Genomic DNA, 17,970 nt, shown 5'->3' with positions numbered 1-17,970 from the left:
GCCATTTCCGGGAATCTGAGAGGCAGTTTTTGCCAAAAAATTTCGACCGATGGTGGCGCTCCGCTTAGATAGTGTCATGGGAACTTCGGGCACAAAGGTTTCTGCCCCTCCAAACTGAAATGGTCCCGTACGCCTATGCCACTTATGACCTTTTTTTATTCAAACATCACACTACACTACTCCTAGTCCTACATGCATGTTTTTAATTGCAGTTTTGCACATGCTTGTCATGTCACTTATTCCACAGTGTGTCTTTGATCCAGACACTCCCCCACTGAAGCTTATGCCCTAGAAATAATTCAGAGGGGGTATATCTTGTGGCATTATGTTTAAACCAATGAAGCGCAAATGTGAATTCCATCACATGTGTATGTTTTGCATCTGTAGCATTTTGTGATGCGATACTAGATAAATTATTCCCTTGTCTAATACTGCACTGTCAGCTATTGGTGTTGCGATATTCTTTTTACAGTTATTCCTTTGAGGAGACATTTGAAGGTACAGTATATTTTGCTATAAATGAATCCTATTGCAGTGTAAGTTCTCTTATGGTACAAATGAACTGTTGGTTATTGGTTATTACTTTATTCCTATCAGGTCACTAATTTCACAAATTCTACTTGATGTTCTACATCTTACCAAATGCCAAAGTGATCTAACTTCTTCTGTTCCGTGCGGCCAACCTCAGCACCTTGTATCTCAGTTTCTCTCGCTCTGGTGGTAAGTAGGCCCTCATGTTTAATATTAGTATTTCCGAAAACTGTTTCTTTAGATTTCCTTTTGTTCAGTAGTAAATTCTTTTATCACAGACAGTGACAACTTGAGATACAACATATTCATAATTACTCTAATTTTGCTGCAACATATTGAAATGATTACATTCTGAGGTGAGTGTAGTTTATCATTTGGTTGAAAAAATGTTTCATTTCACAGGATTTATGAATGTTGAAATGATAAAATTCTGATACGAGCATAATTATTTGTTGCAAATATTGAACTGAGGAGATTAATTAAGTGATCAATGATCAATTTGCTGCAATTATTGAAATGATGACATATGATAAGTTATCATTTTGTGAATTTGCAGCACAATGTTGAATTCTACAGTTACAGTAGCTAGGTTTAAAGAATTTGTTATTTTGTTTTGCCTTGCAATTGTTTTGTTGGCAAATTGTTAATATATTAAGTGAACAATTAATGAATCATTTTGTCAAAAAATTCTATCAAAAATATTTACAGAAAGATCACTTTGATGGCTGCATACATTTCCATAGATAACACAGTTCAGTTCATCGTATGACAGGTTACAATTACAACATTTATAAATGACACCGATTTATCTTGGCTACTTCAGGGTGAAGGGAGCTGTTTAATACTGCTCTTCAAGTTATATTGGGAAGCTTTATGCACATACAATATACGAGAAAAGTTGTACATGCTGTTACTTTGAACTAACTATTTTGTTTACATAGGCTGACAGGTAAAGAGTAAAATGACAGAATTTCAACCCCAGTCAAAAAGTACAGAAATGGGTGAAGCCAGAAGTCCATCAATAACACCAGTTCTCTCTCAGATGTCACCATCTCAAGAGTATTCTGAGTACAAAGTGATATCTGTGCCACAGAGCTTACACATCTCAGAAATGTTGACAAATTTGTCATCCATAGACCATGATCAGGGAATCTCAGACTTAGAAGTTCAGTCTGTTATGTGCCAAGGTATGTTTGACAGTTAATATCCACAAAGTCATCAATTACCTTGAAAGTGACAGGTCTAGGCAAAGGCAGTTTCAATGTATTTGTGTTTGGATACATTCATGTATGTGATTAATCTTGAATGTGGATACCCCATATTGAGTAGTAGAAAACTGTTACTGTTGGGTTGTCAATGTCATTTGAGGTTAGTAACATAGCAGTCATTACAAAAATGTGTCAAGGAAGGCACCTTTGCACTTGTGGTATCCTTACAGGTCAAAAGCATATAACACAATGTTTGGTCTCCATGATCATACTAAGTTTTGCTCTGCCACAGCCCATGTATTTTGTTACTAAAGCCTTTGTATTACTAAAACATGCATGACAGCATTTATTTGAAATGGTTTTATACTTGAGCACTATTGAAGGAGGTTTCAGAGTTCTACTAGCTGATTTGATGTCCATTCATATGCGTAGTAGTTTGGACTCATGGTATCAGTCTCTTGTGTACTTAATAAAACTGTAAAAGCAAACCTTTTACTCAAGATAAAATGACACTGCTTGTTGTGAAAATGCAGCTATGGGTTCAACCATGTAGCAACATTTGCAAACCAGTTTGGTTGTTAGAAGGAATAATATTACTTCTCTTGTTATATTCATTCTCTGAAATTATAATATTTTCATGTAGGTAGACAGTTAATGCATTCAACATTTGGACTATGGAACCTATGTTTCCATGTGTAGCTTTGAAATTATGTGATTGTTTGGTTTTTGGTAATCATGAAGTTTGTCTGTTCTGTTGTGTTTTCAGAGAATGATTCCTTGCTACCGTCTATGAAGAGGATCTGTTCAAGTAGATCATCATCATCTGGGAAGTCAAGTTCCTATGGTTATTCACCCATGAAAGTAAGTGGGCTTTATTGTTTATTGTATTTTTCAAAGCAATACATAGTAATTATTTTCATACAAAACTCAGTTCAGCTTTGACGTAAAGCGTAGTTGATGAAACCTAAACTACCAGAATGTTAAAACTTCATTCATGTTATAAATCCCATGATACAACACTACCTTGAAAGACTTCTAATGAAGGATAGGTATAAAAAGTAGGTCTCTCTGTCAGTTACCTCAATAGTACTAAGAATTGTGTTCTCATGAGGGTACCTCAAGTTGTAATGTGAAAGAGTCCAACTATACATCCTTAGCAGGTGTGTGTTGACTATTACATGTGAACCAACAAATGAGAGGGAAAGTATCAACAAAGTGTACACAAAATCCAAAGTTTGGGACAGAGGAAGGAGACAAGTTGGAGATAGGGTTTTCTCTTTTAGATATTCTTTCAAGCCTACATTGAAGAGAAGCTTAATGTCAGTACCAGACATATTTCATAATCAGTGATCATGGGCAGTCGCTATGATAAGCACATAGTAAACATGGAAATCATATAGCCATAATGCAGACTTGCCACATGAAATAGGAGGCTGAAGCTACATTCAGTCCGTACTGTAATTTAGTCAGTTGAATGCACAATAATTGTTACCATATGTTTCTGGTTCATTTTTGTCAGCCAAACACAGCGTTGACCAACACAAAAAGAGGTAATACGCTAACAGTGACTCCAACATTCCCTCTCGGTAAGTTGCAGAATTTCCAATATTAGTACAGTTATTGCAACAATGCCTTTAAAACAATAAGAAATATTCATTGTGCTGATTTGTTTTGGCAAGGTTTAGTCCCTAAATTGGTTCATGTTGACTTTTAGAAGATAAGTACTATTGAAATTTACTTTTTGAATACTTTTTATCAAATTCTGGATTTCCCAGATTGTTTGTCCCTTGAGGATGCAAAGGTGCCTCATTTCCAATGCCTCCCATATCACTTATCCTTTATCTATCACAAGTGTTTCAAAATTCTAAATATCTACTCTGAGCAGAAAGATGTATCTGAAAGTTTGTCAGAAGTTTTCTTTCATGAGTGCAAATGATGTTCATTTTCAAAGGTAGAGTTGATGAGAGAAAATCACTACATCATGATTTCAAGACTATTTACTATTTCTTGTCTCCAAATTCTTTCCAAATTGTGGGTTATGACTGCGTCATTATTATCTTTCCTTCAGATTTACCCATCCACCAACTTGCTGCTCAAGGAGAACTAGCTAAATTGACGGAAAAACTTGACAATGGCTACGAGCCAGATGAACTGGACCCCGAGGGCCTTACCCCAGTCCACTGGGCCTGTGCTCATGGTCAGAAGGATGCAGTCCACCTATTGGTGGAGAAAGGTGGAGACATAAACAAGAAAGGGAGGGATGCTGAAAGTTCAATATCGTTTGCATGTTGTAATGGAAACAAAGACCTTGTCAAGTATCTCTTGGATGAGAAAGTAGAATTTGACTCGCATGATTGGGTAAGTAACATGGCACTAGTATCATTGGTATGAACTGAACATGATTAGTAAAGAATGAACTACATATCTATCATCTCAGGATATGTATAACATACATATGACATCTAAATTGGTACTGGAAATTTTTAGGTATGCTTTTGTTATCTTTGGCAAATTTGTTAGTCAGACACAGGACTATATGAAAACTGCAGGTTTGGCCCAAGTTATCACTTGGATTTTTTTCAATAAACAATCAGGATCAAGTTCAGATGGTCTTTCAAGAAGCTGTTTGATCAAATACTGATTATGAGTGAAAAGGAGAATAGTAATGGAATGCATTATTCAAAGAGAGAGAAGAAAACCACACACACACATACTCGCTTGTAGACCAGTGGCCTCACCAGACATTTCAATCTTGGGGGGGGGGGGGACAGGGGTGGCACAGCACTTAATTAGGGGCACAATGTTTATGAATTCTGTTCTGGGGGAGGGTTCTGAGGGGAGGGGGATAAATTTTTGATTAATTAAGGGTCCTTAGATGCAATCTTTGTAAAAAAAAGTTTTTGTCTGAGTTTTTTTTAACCAAGTTTAACACTACAAATTGCATCTGGGGGGGGGCACAATTTTTTTTGGGAGGGTACGTTTGAAGTTATTAAAAGATGTAAAAGCTAAGATGGTAGATTAAGCGCTCACTGTTTTGTCTGTTGACCTTATGCCTAGTTGTATAGCACTTAAAATAGATGACATTGTGACTTTGTGTTGAGCTGTGATCTAGTATTTGGATCATTTGTACCTTTTTCATTGTGGTAGTTGACATCTCTATGGGACAGCCAAAATAAAATGCAATTTAGTCAAACGGAAGTGACCAATGTTCTAATTATGCTTATTACGAATTTGCTGAAGCAATTAAATATAATTATCACTTATTGACATTGTTTTATTTGGCAAGAATTGGTTACAATCACCAGATGTGTCAATTCTTGTTTACAGGGGAATAAACAGTGAGCAATTTGATGTAAGCAAGAACGTTTTTTTAACGTATGTATCATCTGTAAATTGAGTTGTTACTCTTATATAAAGTTTGTACCTTCTTCTTTCAATATGCAAAGAACTTCCATCTTCCTCCTTAGGTTAAGAATTACTCATGGGATCACATTGGTCCAGGGTTTTCAGAGGCTATGTCAGGGTTCGCCATCAACATTTTCTTTAAAACTTTGCAAGATGGCAATGCCATATTCTTTCCTCAGTTTGTCTGGTTTTTGAGTTGGTCAACCAATTAAGTGGTAGGTAGGGTTGTTAGTGTTACTCAAATGATGCCACCTAATAATGAAAGACATCACTTCTGTTGATGCCATGTAGTGGTGATGAGTACATATCTTATTAATTGATGCTTTGATTTGTTCTTTTGTTTAGAATGGAGGAACACCACTGTTGTATGCAGTAGCCAATAACCATCCCCAGTGTGTAGAGCTTCTCCTACAGGCAGGGGCTGATATCACAGCAGAGTCTGAGTCCGGCCATAATGCTCTTGCCCTAGCTATTGCTAAAGGGCATGTGAAAGGTATGAATACAGTAGTGAATGATTGGATTATTATTGTCAATCAACATCAATTGTGGTAGACACTGCTGAAGAGTCTGTGAATTATCATTTTGAGTTTCATGGTTGTAGTATTCAAAATGAGGGGATTCTTCTTGGGAGAATGTAACTCTGCTGCAAAGACTGCACAAGGCAGTTTACTAAGGTGGCGTGTTTCCTCTAAACATTAGCATTAGTGAGCAACACATTTCTGGAGAAATTGAACATTTTTAACTTAAGTTGATACCCAATATTTTATTTCTTTTGGCAAGGGGCTCAGTTTCCTTTATTGACAAAAATTATGCATGCATATTTTACAGTTTAATTTTGTGATCAAAGTATAGCCTTTTACATTTTAATGTTAAAAAAGGAACAAAATGTTTACTATCCTTGTGAAGTTTGCACACAGTTCCTACTGCTATTGAGATATTGATATTTGAAGTTATCAGAGAGTGAACTTAAAGCCAATTGATGTGTGTTGTACATCTTCGAAATATCACATGTGTTGCTCTAAGTTAACTGTTGCTACCAAACAGATTGAAATATTGTCATCCCAATGTTGAATGAAAAATTTCAACTATAATGTTCATATTATGTTCCTTTCTTATCAGTTCAAAATTAATTAACCTTGGACTGGTCTGTTTAGGTTTTACATACAAACAACCATACTTTTATCAATTCTTGTACAAATATCATTTTGTATGATGATTAATATCTTTCATTTCCTGTTTTTCAGTGCAAAAGAAGATTGAGAGACATATGCTTGGCTTATTAGCTCAATGAAGAATGATTGACAAGGTAAATTTAAATTGCCTTGTTTAGTTTAAGGTTTTGGTAAAGAACACTGCATTTTATTCGCTCCAAAACTTGTGCTGTTGAATGGCTGCCATTAGCGACTCTGATCACTCAATGCATCAAGAAAACATGCAAGTCCAGGGGCGTCGGAGCCGGTACGGCAGGTCTGGCGAACGACGGACCAATATTCACGGCGCAAAAAAAAAAGTGGGACTAAGAAAAAAAAAAGGCAAACAATAATCTGGGAGGTATATTTTTCAATAATTTTCAATAATGATGACGGCAAGTAGGCTAAATGTGACTACTCTGGCACGGCAGGGGTCTTGTTTTAAAGCTCGGGAAGTGCCATTTCCTGCTATCTGGGAGGCATTTTTCAAAATTTTCTCCATTACGCTACGCGCCAACCATGGTGGCGCGTAGCGTAGTTTGACCTACCAAACGTCCCCCTGATAATTATGATAGATGGCCACACTCTGTTCTGCCGTACAAATCCAAAATAGCTTCCGACGCCCCTGTAGTTAGGAATATTTGGGTGTGTCAAGTACTTGAATGAGGAATATTGTTGATAAACAGTTTAATTGAAGCAAGTAACCTTTAACGATGTTCCTTTAAGATTGTGACAGAAAATAGATTTTTTTCTGGTCGCTTGAGCTAATTGTTTAACATAAGCGCTAAAATCTCTCTGAATTTTTAGCATTTTGTATCACAAGGATTTTTTAATTTTTTTTGACAATTCAGCTGAAAATGTTTTTGTTTTGTCAATCATACATCCACATAAGGAATACTTCTACAATAAAGATACATTTTGATGAAATTCTAAGTGCAGAGAATTTTTTCAGCATAGTAAGCATTCAAATTTATCAGGTATTAAGGATAAATTAAAAAGATTATAGGAGCCAAAGTAAAGTTGTTCAAGAGCATTTGCTCAGATGACATCACAGGTCCCCTACTGTGATTAGACAATGTGGAGCAGTGTAAGGTTTAGCCAACTGGTCAAAATAGGTTACATTCAATCAACCATATCTCGAGTTAGATTTTGAAATGGTCCCTTTGTATAGCAGTGTGGAATATTTTTCTTTTCAATGTAAGTTTCACATTGTCTGTCACCAGTAAATCATTGTGATTTGTTCTTTATCCCTTTTTTTTCTCTCAGTTGCTGAAAGGACGTTCAAGCTACTTCTGCAGCCTTCTGTACATGTGCTAAGTCAAGAGAGAAGTTTGCTGAAAGCTGGAAACATCGAAGCTTGTTTGCACCCGTTGTGTGTGAAGCATTTCACATAAATTGTAGAATCATGAACATGATTTCTCAACTGCAAAGTGTTGATCCAACAAGAGTATTATACTATGCATTGTGACAGAGATTGTCATTTTGTTTTCTCAAAATGGAGGTGAAAACCTAGCCATTGAATACAAAATAACTAATGGTCCATAGATAATCAAGAAACAATTTTCAAACTCCTGGACTTCTACCTCAGTATGCATGTACAATGTGTGTGTGAATGCAGAACTGTTCATGCAATAATCTAGTTTGACTTTGTCTCTAGTTTGTGATGTTACATTGAAATGTTGTCTGCAATACTTTGAAATGTTAAAGTAGATGTGTATATCTGCCATGAGCCCATTTGGGGTCTAATTATATTTACTCAGGGATTCATTTAACTTTTATAATTTCCTTGTACATAGATATGTTTTATTTGTTTCACTATGAGAGTGGCTTCTGTGTTTCACATTGTTTTTACATTCTTTGTTAGGTATGAGAGTTTGGACCACTCTCATGTATGTGACATGTAGAGCTTGCATCAAATCTGTTTTATTGTTGGGTACATTATACCCAGGGATGTACCAATTTCCAAAGTTCAGGCAATTCCTTTATTATTATATGCAGAAGTGTCACTGCAAAGAACTGACAAGTGCATGGAATATTGATTAATAATATTACATAATTTTTATATGGCGCCAAACTATGAAATAATTCTTGTAGCGCTTAACAAATTAATAGCAATTATAACATATATGCTTTGGTGAAGAGATATGTTTTGAGTGCTGATTTGAAACTGTTCACAGTATTGCATATTTTTATATGTTCTGGAAGTGAGTTCAACAGGAACGGTGCACTGGATGTGAACGTTGTGAAGTCGTACGTCTGTGTTTTTACTCTAGGGATGAGTAACATCAGTGATGAATTAGAGCGAAGTGAGTGTGTGGATGATGGTCGGAGCTGAAACAAGTTGGTGAGGTAGCTTGGTCCTACATTTTGCATACATTTGAACACCAGAAGATTTGATTCCCAGAAGATGAAATGACTTTAAAGCAGCTTTTAAGTTGACTTTGATCAATTTCTTTCTGTTAAATTGTAAATCCAACCATGATGGAATACAGCTCATTATCAGGGGCGTATCCAGGATTTTCCAATAGGGGGGGCGCCAGGCATGAATGATCGCCGTCCTGGGGGATGGGTCTAAGGGGAGGGGTGTACAATTTTTGCTTTCAAAGAAGGGCTGAAATGCAAAATGGTGTCATATGCATTGGCGGCGATCCGTACTTCCGAGTGGGGGGGGGGGGGATATGACCTTGTTGACTATCTAAGCGTAGCGCCACCATGAGTTGCCGCGAAGCGTACAAGAAAATTTTGGGATTAACAAACCCTCTAGATGGCCGGAAACGGCACTTCCCGAGGTTTCCAAGCGGCATGTACCCAACTTTAAAATAGGGATGTCATGTCCGAAATATCTCATAATCAGGATCCAAAATACTTTTTTTTAAAATTTCGGGTGTTATTTTGGGAAAATTGCCCCTGTCAATCTTGTTTCAGGCGCAACGTTAGAATTTTCGAGAGCTCTGTTATATTATTCGATGAAGAAAATGGCCTCATGCAGGCTATTATAGGCCTATACACATGCAATACACAATTACACATAGTTACATTCCTAGGTACCGATTGCTAGGGCATCCAGGTAAAACGTGTATTAAGCATTACCCTGGTTACATGAGATTCTCAGCTGTTCGAGGGAACATGTACGTGTGTAGGCCTACTATAGGGCCTATATGAATACTATGAGGGTGCATATATGTACTATATCAATACCGTGGGCGCAATAATACATTTTGTTGTTATAGGGGCAATGAAGCCTACAGTCAACTATTTTTGCTTTATAAAGACGCTTTATTTGAAAAGATCGCACTGCGTTTATGGTAGGCGAGAAATGAAGCTAAACAAGAGCCGTACATTAACGAAGATGCATAAATGTAGGCATGAAAATATTCTTATCCCTGGCATTTGGTGGGGGGGGGGGATATGGTGCATTACATCCCCTCCACCCATTTTCATGGGGGGATATATCCCCCCTCCACCCAGGATCGCCGCCCATGGCCATATGTGATCCATTTTTCGACCTTAATAATAAGCAACATTTCCAGTAAATATGGACACAAAATGCACAATTTAGTATGGCTGGCATGTCATTTAGTGTTTATAGTGATAATACAAACACAATTACCATCTATGTTTCTAAAACTATTATGCCGCCGAACTTCGCCAGAACCTTTTTTTGGCAAACAAAAAATAAAGCATACGGGAGGGGGGGGGGGGGGGTTGAGCGATCACCGACATCTCACATAAAGGTCGTCATCAATTTTTTTTTTTTTTTTTTTTGCTAAACTTTTTTTTTTTTTGGTGACGGCCAATAGGGGGGGCGCGCGCCTGTTGCGCCCCCCCCTGGATACGCCCCTGATTATTACCAGTTATCTTCCAGTTTACTATTGACTTATTCCAATTTGCTCTTTGTGTGTGATTAATATAACATGAGGTAAAGGATGGGTTGACAAAAAGCATGGAATTTGTTCTCAACAAAGACCAAATTGAAACCAGCTGTAGAGTACTTCTCATGTTCTTATGAACACAAGCAAGGCATCACATAATAAATTATCCGTGTTGACTATCGTTGGGCTTGGTCAAGGAATGGAAACCACCTGAGAAAGGGAGCTTAGAAACTTAACCAGGGCAAATGATTTATTTTGGGCTTAACAGGAAGAAGTAATTTTGGAGTTAACTTCTCCATATCTTGGGGAAATGCCCTAGCCAAAAAATAGTCCAGAACAAAATGCAGCTCTTGAAATGCATCACAAAGTGGGTGAAAACTCACCTTCCGAGTGAAACTCCAAAAGTTGACCCAAAGAGAATGTGCCAATTTGTATTGTCGGAAATAATGCATTTTAATTTCTGACAACCATCAAGATGCTGAATAGTTGGAAATTCAAGCCCAGTCCGAACCAGTCTTACCTGCTTACGGAGCCTACTAACAGTTCTCAACAGATAAGCTACTTCTGAAAGTGTTAATGTACTTTTGCTACTTGATCATACCACATGTTATAATAAACAAGTACTGCAACAGTGATGTGCTTATTTCAAATGTTACAAAGTTTCTAAGGTAGGCGGTATCAGAAAGAAATACAGTGAACTCAAAGCAGATTTTGTCCTTTCACGTTTTTAATTAGCTCATCGTATTTGTAAATAACATGTCACAGTTAAATTGCTGTGTGTCAATTAGCCAAGTTTACTTGGAACTTGATGCACGAGACTCTCTCAAAGAAGCACTGGACCTCTTGCGCCTGAGTGCAGCTTCACGCTTCTCCTTCATGCGCTTGGCCAACAACTTGGCGTAGTCAGCAGCATCCTCTCGTCTCTTCTCTGCCCGCCTCTTCTTCATAGCCTTGAGATGGCGCTTGCGCTGGAGTCGAACAGGAGTTACCAGTCGCTGGATCTTGGGCGACTTGTATTTTTGCTTATGACCTTTATAGGAGAAACAGATCAAAAAGTGGATGTGGTACAGCTCAAAATATGCCTCGGAAGTCACACTGCCTCACAAATGGTTATGACAATTAATTGTCAGCCTTGATTATTTTTCAAATTTTCTAACACAATTTGTCCAATTTATAATGCCCTCACCTCCAGTACTTCTAAGGACCTTAGAACCTTCAGGGCAAGAAATTATGAAACATAATAAATAGTGTCATTACTGCTTCCATTTTGATATCAGGCTCAATTGAGAAACTGCCCTTTGACCATACAGGATTACCACAACAGCAAAATGTAATAATAATATATAACAAACTATCAGGTTTAAAGAAAGATTCTGCTAAGGAATTGTCATACTTCTTTGATGAAAGTTTGCCAATATCACAAAGGACAAAGCCTGTTGTCTGAGTGTGATAAACTGACATCCCTACATCATGTTTAGATAGATTGAGTTTGCTTTTGACAAGAAATATATCTGTGAAAGCTGATTATCAACAATAAACCCCTAAAAGTAAAAAATGCTTTGAGGTTTTGATCATTTAAGAACTGCATCTATCAAGGAATCTAATGTCTGAAGACTTCTGTGGCTGTTAATCCTTTCATTCAGTACTTGACCAATTCCTGTGCACTTTCCTTTAGGCACAATGTCAAAAGTATGATGCTGAGGGGGTGCAGCATCCTTGCAGCCAGGCTGAGTAAGGTTATAATCTTTTGTGCTCCACAGTTTCACATAATAGACACTTTAGGTCTGTATAGAGATCATACCTATTGTTTGATACTGATTCATTCTAACTGGGCAGGATTTTGCAGCTGCTGCAGGATTTCCTTTTTGACATCTTTTCTTAAACTAATAGAAACTAATCACTGGGTATCAACTTTGGTTAAAATTAGATAAAAGAACTATGAACCTTTGACCTCCACCAAGAAAGAATGATACTGTGTATGTGACCCACCTGCCAGTCAGGGCTGATGTAGTCAAGTTAGAAGAACAGCATCAGTGTACACATTCAGTGTACACATCAGTGCTCAGTGTACACATTCACATTGCAACAGTATTGGTTGTGTTTTTAAATTCCAAAACTTTGTAACTAAGCACTGCTAGATCTTAATGTGACAAAATGCTGTGCATAACAATCATCACCTGGCAAAAATCATGCCAAAATTGGTTGAACCAGTTTAGTCTTAAGTCTAATAAAAATTATAGGGAACACCAGAGAGAATAACACCATGATGATGGGTGTTGATGTACAAGATTCAATTGTGTAAAATTGCTCAATAACTTCAAGCCACCCATCTCACAGACATTAGTGCAGTTCAAATGTCTTCACCTCAGTATATCCAATTAAATTTAAGGAATGCAATTCAAATGTTACCATAAAAGCTACTAAACGAACAAGCATTGAAATATATAACCACCAAGCAATCACTGTATAAGGATCTGAATATATTGTGAAATATATTCTGCAAGTGAATGAAAATGAGATGTTTTGGCAAGAACTGTAGTGCAGTATTTACCTTCTTTCAGAGGCAAGGGTCTCCTGACCACATACTGCCTCACATCATCCTCCTTTGAGAGGTTGAACAATTTCCTGATCTTTCCAGCTCGCTTGGGACCCAATCGGCGGGGTATTGTGCTGTCAGTGAGTCCTGGAATCTCATTCTCACCTGAAGATTATAATCAAAGTTCTTATATCAGCAAAGCCATATCAAGAATGGAAATGACACCAACGAACCCCCTATAATTGATCAACTTTCTATTCATACACTCCCTCTCTAAATCCATAACTCATCATTCTATCACACAGACTGAAATGCAAAATAAGATGCTGCACTGAAGATTTTGGAGACCATCAATGTGACCAGGTATTCAGATCAGGTTCTCTACAAAGCTTATTTGATCTGCTCTCCATATTTATGTATACTGACATATCAAGACTTTTTAGCAGACTTTTTGCAGGTACCATCAACTCCATTTTGTTCATGATTTAAAAAGCAGTTACTACCAGTGCTTAGGTCTTGAAGTAATACCGTAGTCCAAAGTCCAATCAGAAAATAAAATCCACCTCAGGATTTACAGATGTAACACTGAAATTTTGGGCAGTTTTGGCTTCAAGGAGACATGCACACCATGTCTTTCATCAATCAACTCGGCATGGATGATGCTTTGGATGAACAGCATAGCATATGCTGATTCTGGAAGATACCATGGTACCACTTTATACAGTCTAATATCACACGATTGATTCTGAGCTTATTTCAAGAATCACAAAAGGGGATGATGATGGTTAAGTGTCTATCTGTAACATTCCTTCACAACATCACAAAAAGCTAAGCATATTACCTTTCTTGACGACTACAAGACTGAGCACAGACAGGTTGCTGTCAACAACACAGCCACGGACCGACTTCCTTTTACGTTCTCCCTTTCTGCGTGGGCGGTAACAGGAATGCCCTTTTGATAGAAGCAGCCTGACACGGGTGTGTACCAAAACACCTTGCTTCATAGGAAACCCCTGCTTGTCGTTGCCTCCACTGATGCGAACAACGTACCCCTAAAGTGGTCAAGAAGAGTGACAATATATTGGATCAAATTCAACAATAATGCTGCCGTTTAAATACAACGTTTTAGGATGCAATATATTATTTTCTAACTGTACTTTATTTAATATGATGATGATTTAACTCAACTTTCCATAATAGTTGACCCACCACGAATGAGATCCTTTACTGAGTGTAGGTATGGCACATGAATTGTGTTCAGCTACTTAAACGTGATTGTCACATTTCACTTTGAACTTTGTTGATCAAAGAAGCTACTTTTATTTATTGTATGCTATACTATATTTTGAAGGGTCTTGAGTATTTCTTCCATCGCCCCAATAGACATGGGAGCAGTGCAAGCTCATTTCAGATTACTGTCAAAAGAGTACTTAAAGGATTGTCTGGTGGCCCAAAGAAGTTACCTTAAAAAATAGTAAATAATTTTCCAAACATGTTGTCAAAGTATGAGAATGCCAATGTTGTGTTTGACAGAGAAACAATTTTTTAATCCTTAAGGATAGACATTTCAAATATGATTTGAACAGTACAGAAAGTGACGTCAGCTATGCTAATGCAGATTGCGACATAACCCACCCTCCGCACAGCACCTATACGGTAATCACAACAAAAACCGCGTTTGTATACAGATAAATTTCTTCCTTAATTTCCGGTGAAATTTCTTAGAAATTAGATATGTTTTCAAAAACTCTTTAAGCCGTCATGTACTAGATCGATGGATCCGTGGTCTTTGTGTAACACAAGGTAAATTTTAACAGCAGACTCTTCGTTGTTTAGGTTATACATCGCGCTATCCAGCTCCAGCGCGAAGAATGGTCGCGTGTATAGGCTACTCTAACGTTTACGATCGGACAGTTCTGCGAAGCCTAAGCTTCTCGGTGCTACATTCTGCTCTTACATCGATTCCGCCAAGTTTCATCTTTCGGTGTAACGAATACTTTTCAAGTTTCCTTTTACTGTTAATTTGATCTGTGAATTTTATTTCAGCGATTTCGAAGAACAGTTTATGAACTGTGGTTTGAGTGTAAGTGTTCAATGTGCAATGCTATACTAGTACACCAACTGGGCATCGTAGGATATACGTTCGCGAGTATGTATGTTATATATATTAGGCAATCCAATGTGCTTACACGTGAGTTTATTTGCTGCGGATATGGGAGTGCTAACTTCAAGTCGCCTGTTTTGCCTATTTGCAAGCACTACGTCAATCACCATATTGAAGCGTTCGAACAATCGGTACTTTTGGTGAGAAACTGGTGAATTTGAAAACCAGATTTCTACAAGAAGAAAACGTCCAATGGGGACAATTTTTACATGGTTAGAAAGATAAAAATACTAACTACAAGGACAATGTATCAAAATCTTCCACCAGACAATTCCTTTAAAACCCTATAACACACAAAGATCACATAGAGCCTTTTCCATAAGATCTGATAAAAAAGCATGTTTCATATCAGGCTCCGGCAGTTTTGCAATATAAATTTCAGGATATTTAACAGAAAATCACAGCAGTTGGGCCAGTAGATATACTCCAATGTATCCATATGTAACACTGTGATTGAATATGTTGGGAACCAGAATATGAAAAATAAGGGAAAATAGCAACAAGACCTCTAACTATATGTTAGCAATATTACCTTCCATTCATCTCCAAGTGACTCGGCGCTGACCTCTTGAGCCATACGCTTGTCAAAGAATGCTCTCAATTTGTGTTCATCATCTACTTCGATAAGCTTCTGGCAGCCAGTGGCTGGGAAGCTGATATTCAGCTGTTGAATAAAGGAGAAGTGAATGAAACAATAGCACCAGAGGAATCATTATACAACTGCTGCATGAATATTTTCCAACTGACATAAGCAAGAGGGATGAAGCCTATGAAAGTAACAAACATCAACAGAGTGTTTGACTAGTCTGTTCATTGAACTACTAGTATCCTTATGTATCAGGATGACTTGGTTGTCCACTTTGTGTGATAAAAAGCAGGAAATTACTGATAATTAGCTTAAAAGTGTTCACAAGGAATTCACCAATGTTTTCAACCCTGTTCTTCCCTTGAATGCCATATCTTCCCTTCAATCTATATCTCCAAACAGTAAACTGAATCTTTTTCTCCCACCGATCTCCCAAAATGAACATAAAAGTAATAATAACAGTACACCATTCTTATACAGCGCAACACAATCAAATCTAGTTGTGCCAGAGTAACAGAGGGAAAAACTATAACATTAAGAATAGGTGAGTCAAAATTAATACTTTAAAGACATGTTTCTTTTCAATTCACTACCCTGCCCCAGTATCCTCTTTGACGTTAGACATTGCAGTTTCAAAACATTTCAATCAATTACAGCTTCTTTGTAAATTGAGCTTAGCACACTGCATGCAACTGAGGACTGAACATATTCATAAAATCAAAGAAACTTATAGAAATATCTGTGCTGTTGCAGTGCTACACATCGCCTGTGGTACAAATGAATTTATGTGGTTGGTTTAATATACTTTAACCATTATTACTTTCCAATGCTGAAATACTTTGTTACTGGGCAAGTCTATAAGTGGATACATTTCCCTTGTAAATAAAAGTGCAGAAATGACGTAAATTTTCACAAGAAAATTTAGTTTATCCACATTCATACACTGTACCGTAGTGCATCTGACTGCTGTCATTTTGAAATTGTTATAGGCCCTAGGCCTAGTTGTTTTAGTTTTACTGAAATTCAACAAGTGACACTCTTTACTTTACATTTTTTCTTGGAGGAGGGGGCAGGAGTGTGTTCTACTATTTGCTTTTGGCATGGGCCAGCCATGTCTCATTAAATATTGTGTGCAAGCTCAGTTGTAGGCCTTGTGAAAAATAGCAGGAAGCAGGTACAGGACTATTATCAAATACCTATGTGATAGACTCAGCAAGATAGGATATGGACTGGCGTTCCTAGAACTGTACCTAGGCCGAACGCACAAAATGAACAAACACTTGTAATCCAAAAGTTAATGACTGGGATTGATCCCTAGAATTAGTACTAGGAATCTATTAAAAAAGCAATACCGAGTGATGCAAGTAACTACCAACTTCACCAAAGTACAGCCGAAGGATTCCAGATGCTATGATGGAATCATATATTTAGCACAGCTGACTAGCCAATGTTATGGCTATAGCCTAGTAAAAAATTGCGAAGTTACACATGATTTAGCCTAACCTAGTACTGGTTATATGCCAAGTTTTCTAACTATATATAGGCTACAAAATGTTCTACTTGTACTACGCACGTAGCACTTCGTAATATAATGTTACTCGTTAGGCCTTTGTAATAACACTAGTAAGGAGTAACACAAGTTCTAGGTCTCGGCCTACTGCAGATCGAAGCCTATCCACTCAATCACAGATGTCCCTACGTTAGGACACTTGCGAGTGCACTTCGCTGTGTTACACAATTACTTAGGACTAGGTATATGGTCCCACGAATCCACAAGAATCTATTTGAGAAAAGAACATTGTGTCATCGTATGAATTCAAATTTAATTGATAAATATTATGTTGGATGTCCAATAAAATATTTATCAATTTATGTTGGAAAAGAGGAGAAAATTTTGAATTTATGTCTACCTTCATGTTGGTCTCGGCTACGAAAGCGTAGACATAGGAGAAAAAGGCCTATGATAGAATAAAAAAACCAGTCGTTTTATTCATTCACAGCGAGGGTGCACTGCATTTCTGTAGTTGTCATTAGCGTGTACACGCATAATGTAGAAATAAGATACCGATGTGGCCAGGGTCCGGGACTAACAATTTGGTCATCTACGATCCTCCAAAACTAGGACGTGATGCACAGAAACAATTAATTTTTATTCATCGAGATTTACCGGTAAAACAAAAATATATTATTGCGATCTATCAGGTCTTGTGTCTTTACTGATTCTGATTTCCTGACATGGTTATTTACATATCGTATACAGGCCTTTGATTTGTTTTCTGGAGGGGGAGTAATTGTTAAAGTTATGGGCTGCAAGCCTGGGTGGGGCCTAAGCAGAGGGGCGATAATATTTTTGTTTAACTACGAGTGCTCAATAGTACATACACCGAAAAATAAAGTGGGGGAGATGGATTAAGAAAAACATGTTCCTACTAATGCGACTCTATAGTATCACACAGAAAAGTTCCAACCACCCCCCCC

General features: G+C 37.5%; 2 protein-coding genes across 2 annotated transcripts; one reads left to right on the top strand and one right to left on the bottom strand.

The window, feature by feature from the left end:
* The first annotated feature begins 568 nt into the window (after positions 1-568).
* Positions 569-8,831, top strand: LOC139979201 (uncharacterized). Its single transcript, XM_071989955.1, has 8 exons — positions 569-720; positions 1,473-1,718; positions 2,506-2,600; positions 3,259-3,325; positions 3,808-4,097; positions 5,490-5,637; positions 6,389-6,450; positions 7,601-8,831. Exons 2-7 carry the CDS (start codon positions 1,493-1,495, stop codon positions 6,433-6,435), a joined length of 873 nt encoding a protein of 290 aa, XP_071846056.1. The 5' UTR covers positions 569-720; positions 1,473-1,492; the 3' UTR covers positions 6,436-6,450; positions 7,601-8,831.
* A 2,082-nt stretch (positions 8,832-10,913) lies between these two features.
* Positions 10,914-17,560, bottom strand: LOC139979203 (small ribosomal subunit protein eS6-like). The gene is made up of 5 exons (XM_071989961.1): positions 17,403-17,560; positions 15,439-15,570; positions 13,584-13,794; positions 12,758-12,907; positions 10,914-11,236 (listed from the first exon to the last, which is right to left on the bottom strand). The coding sequence occupies exons 1-5, from the start codon at positions 17,406-17,408 to the stop codon at positions 11,001-11,003; spliced, it is 735 nt and encodes a 244-aa protein (XP_071846062.1). The 5' UTR covers positions 17,409-17,560; the 3' UTR covers positions 10,914-11,000.
* Positions 17,561-17,970: the final 410 nt, after the last annotated feature.

Source organism: Apostichopus japonicus, chromosome 13, assembly GCF_037975245.1.
Source record: "Apostichopus japonicus isolate 1M-3 chromosome 13, ASM3797524v1, whole genome shotgun sequence".
Taxonomy (NCBI): domain Eukaryota; kingdom Metazoa; phylum Echinodermata; class Holothuroidea; order Aspidochirotida; family Stichopodidae; genus Apostichopus; species Apostichopus japonicus.
This window is presented reverse-complemented; position numbering and strand designations above follow the sequence as displayed.

Bases quoted from the DNA above. Each gene is read 5' to 3' on its own strand.
- LOC139979201 (XM_071989955.1), top strand. From the start codon at position 1,493: ATGACAGAATTTCAACCCCAGTCAAAAAGTACAGAAATGGGTGAAGCC. The intron at 3,326-3,807 runs GTAAGTTGCAGA...TCTTTCCTTCAG, and splicing joins GACTCCAACATTCCCTCTCG to ATTTACCCATCCACCAACTT. The intron at 4,098-5,489 runs GTAAGTAACATG...TCTTTTGTTTAG, and splicing joins AATTTGACTCGCATGATTGG to AATGGAGGAACACCACTGTT.
- LOC139979203 (XM_071989961.1), bottom strand. The intron at 12,908-13,583 runs GTAATATGCTTA...TATAATCTTCAG, and splicing joins TCTTGTAGTCGTCAAGAAAG to GTGAGAATGAGATTCCAGGA. The intron at 11,237-12,757 runs GTAAATACTGCA...TCTCCTATAAAG, and splicing joins ACCCTTGCCTCTGAAAGAAG to GTCATAAGCAAAAATACAAG.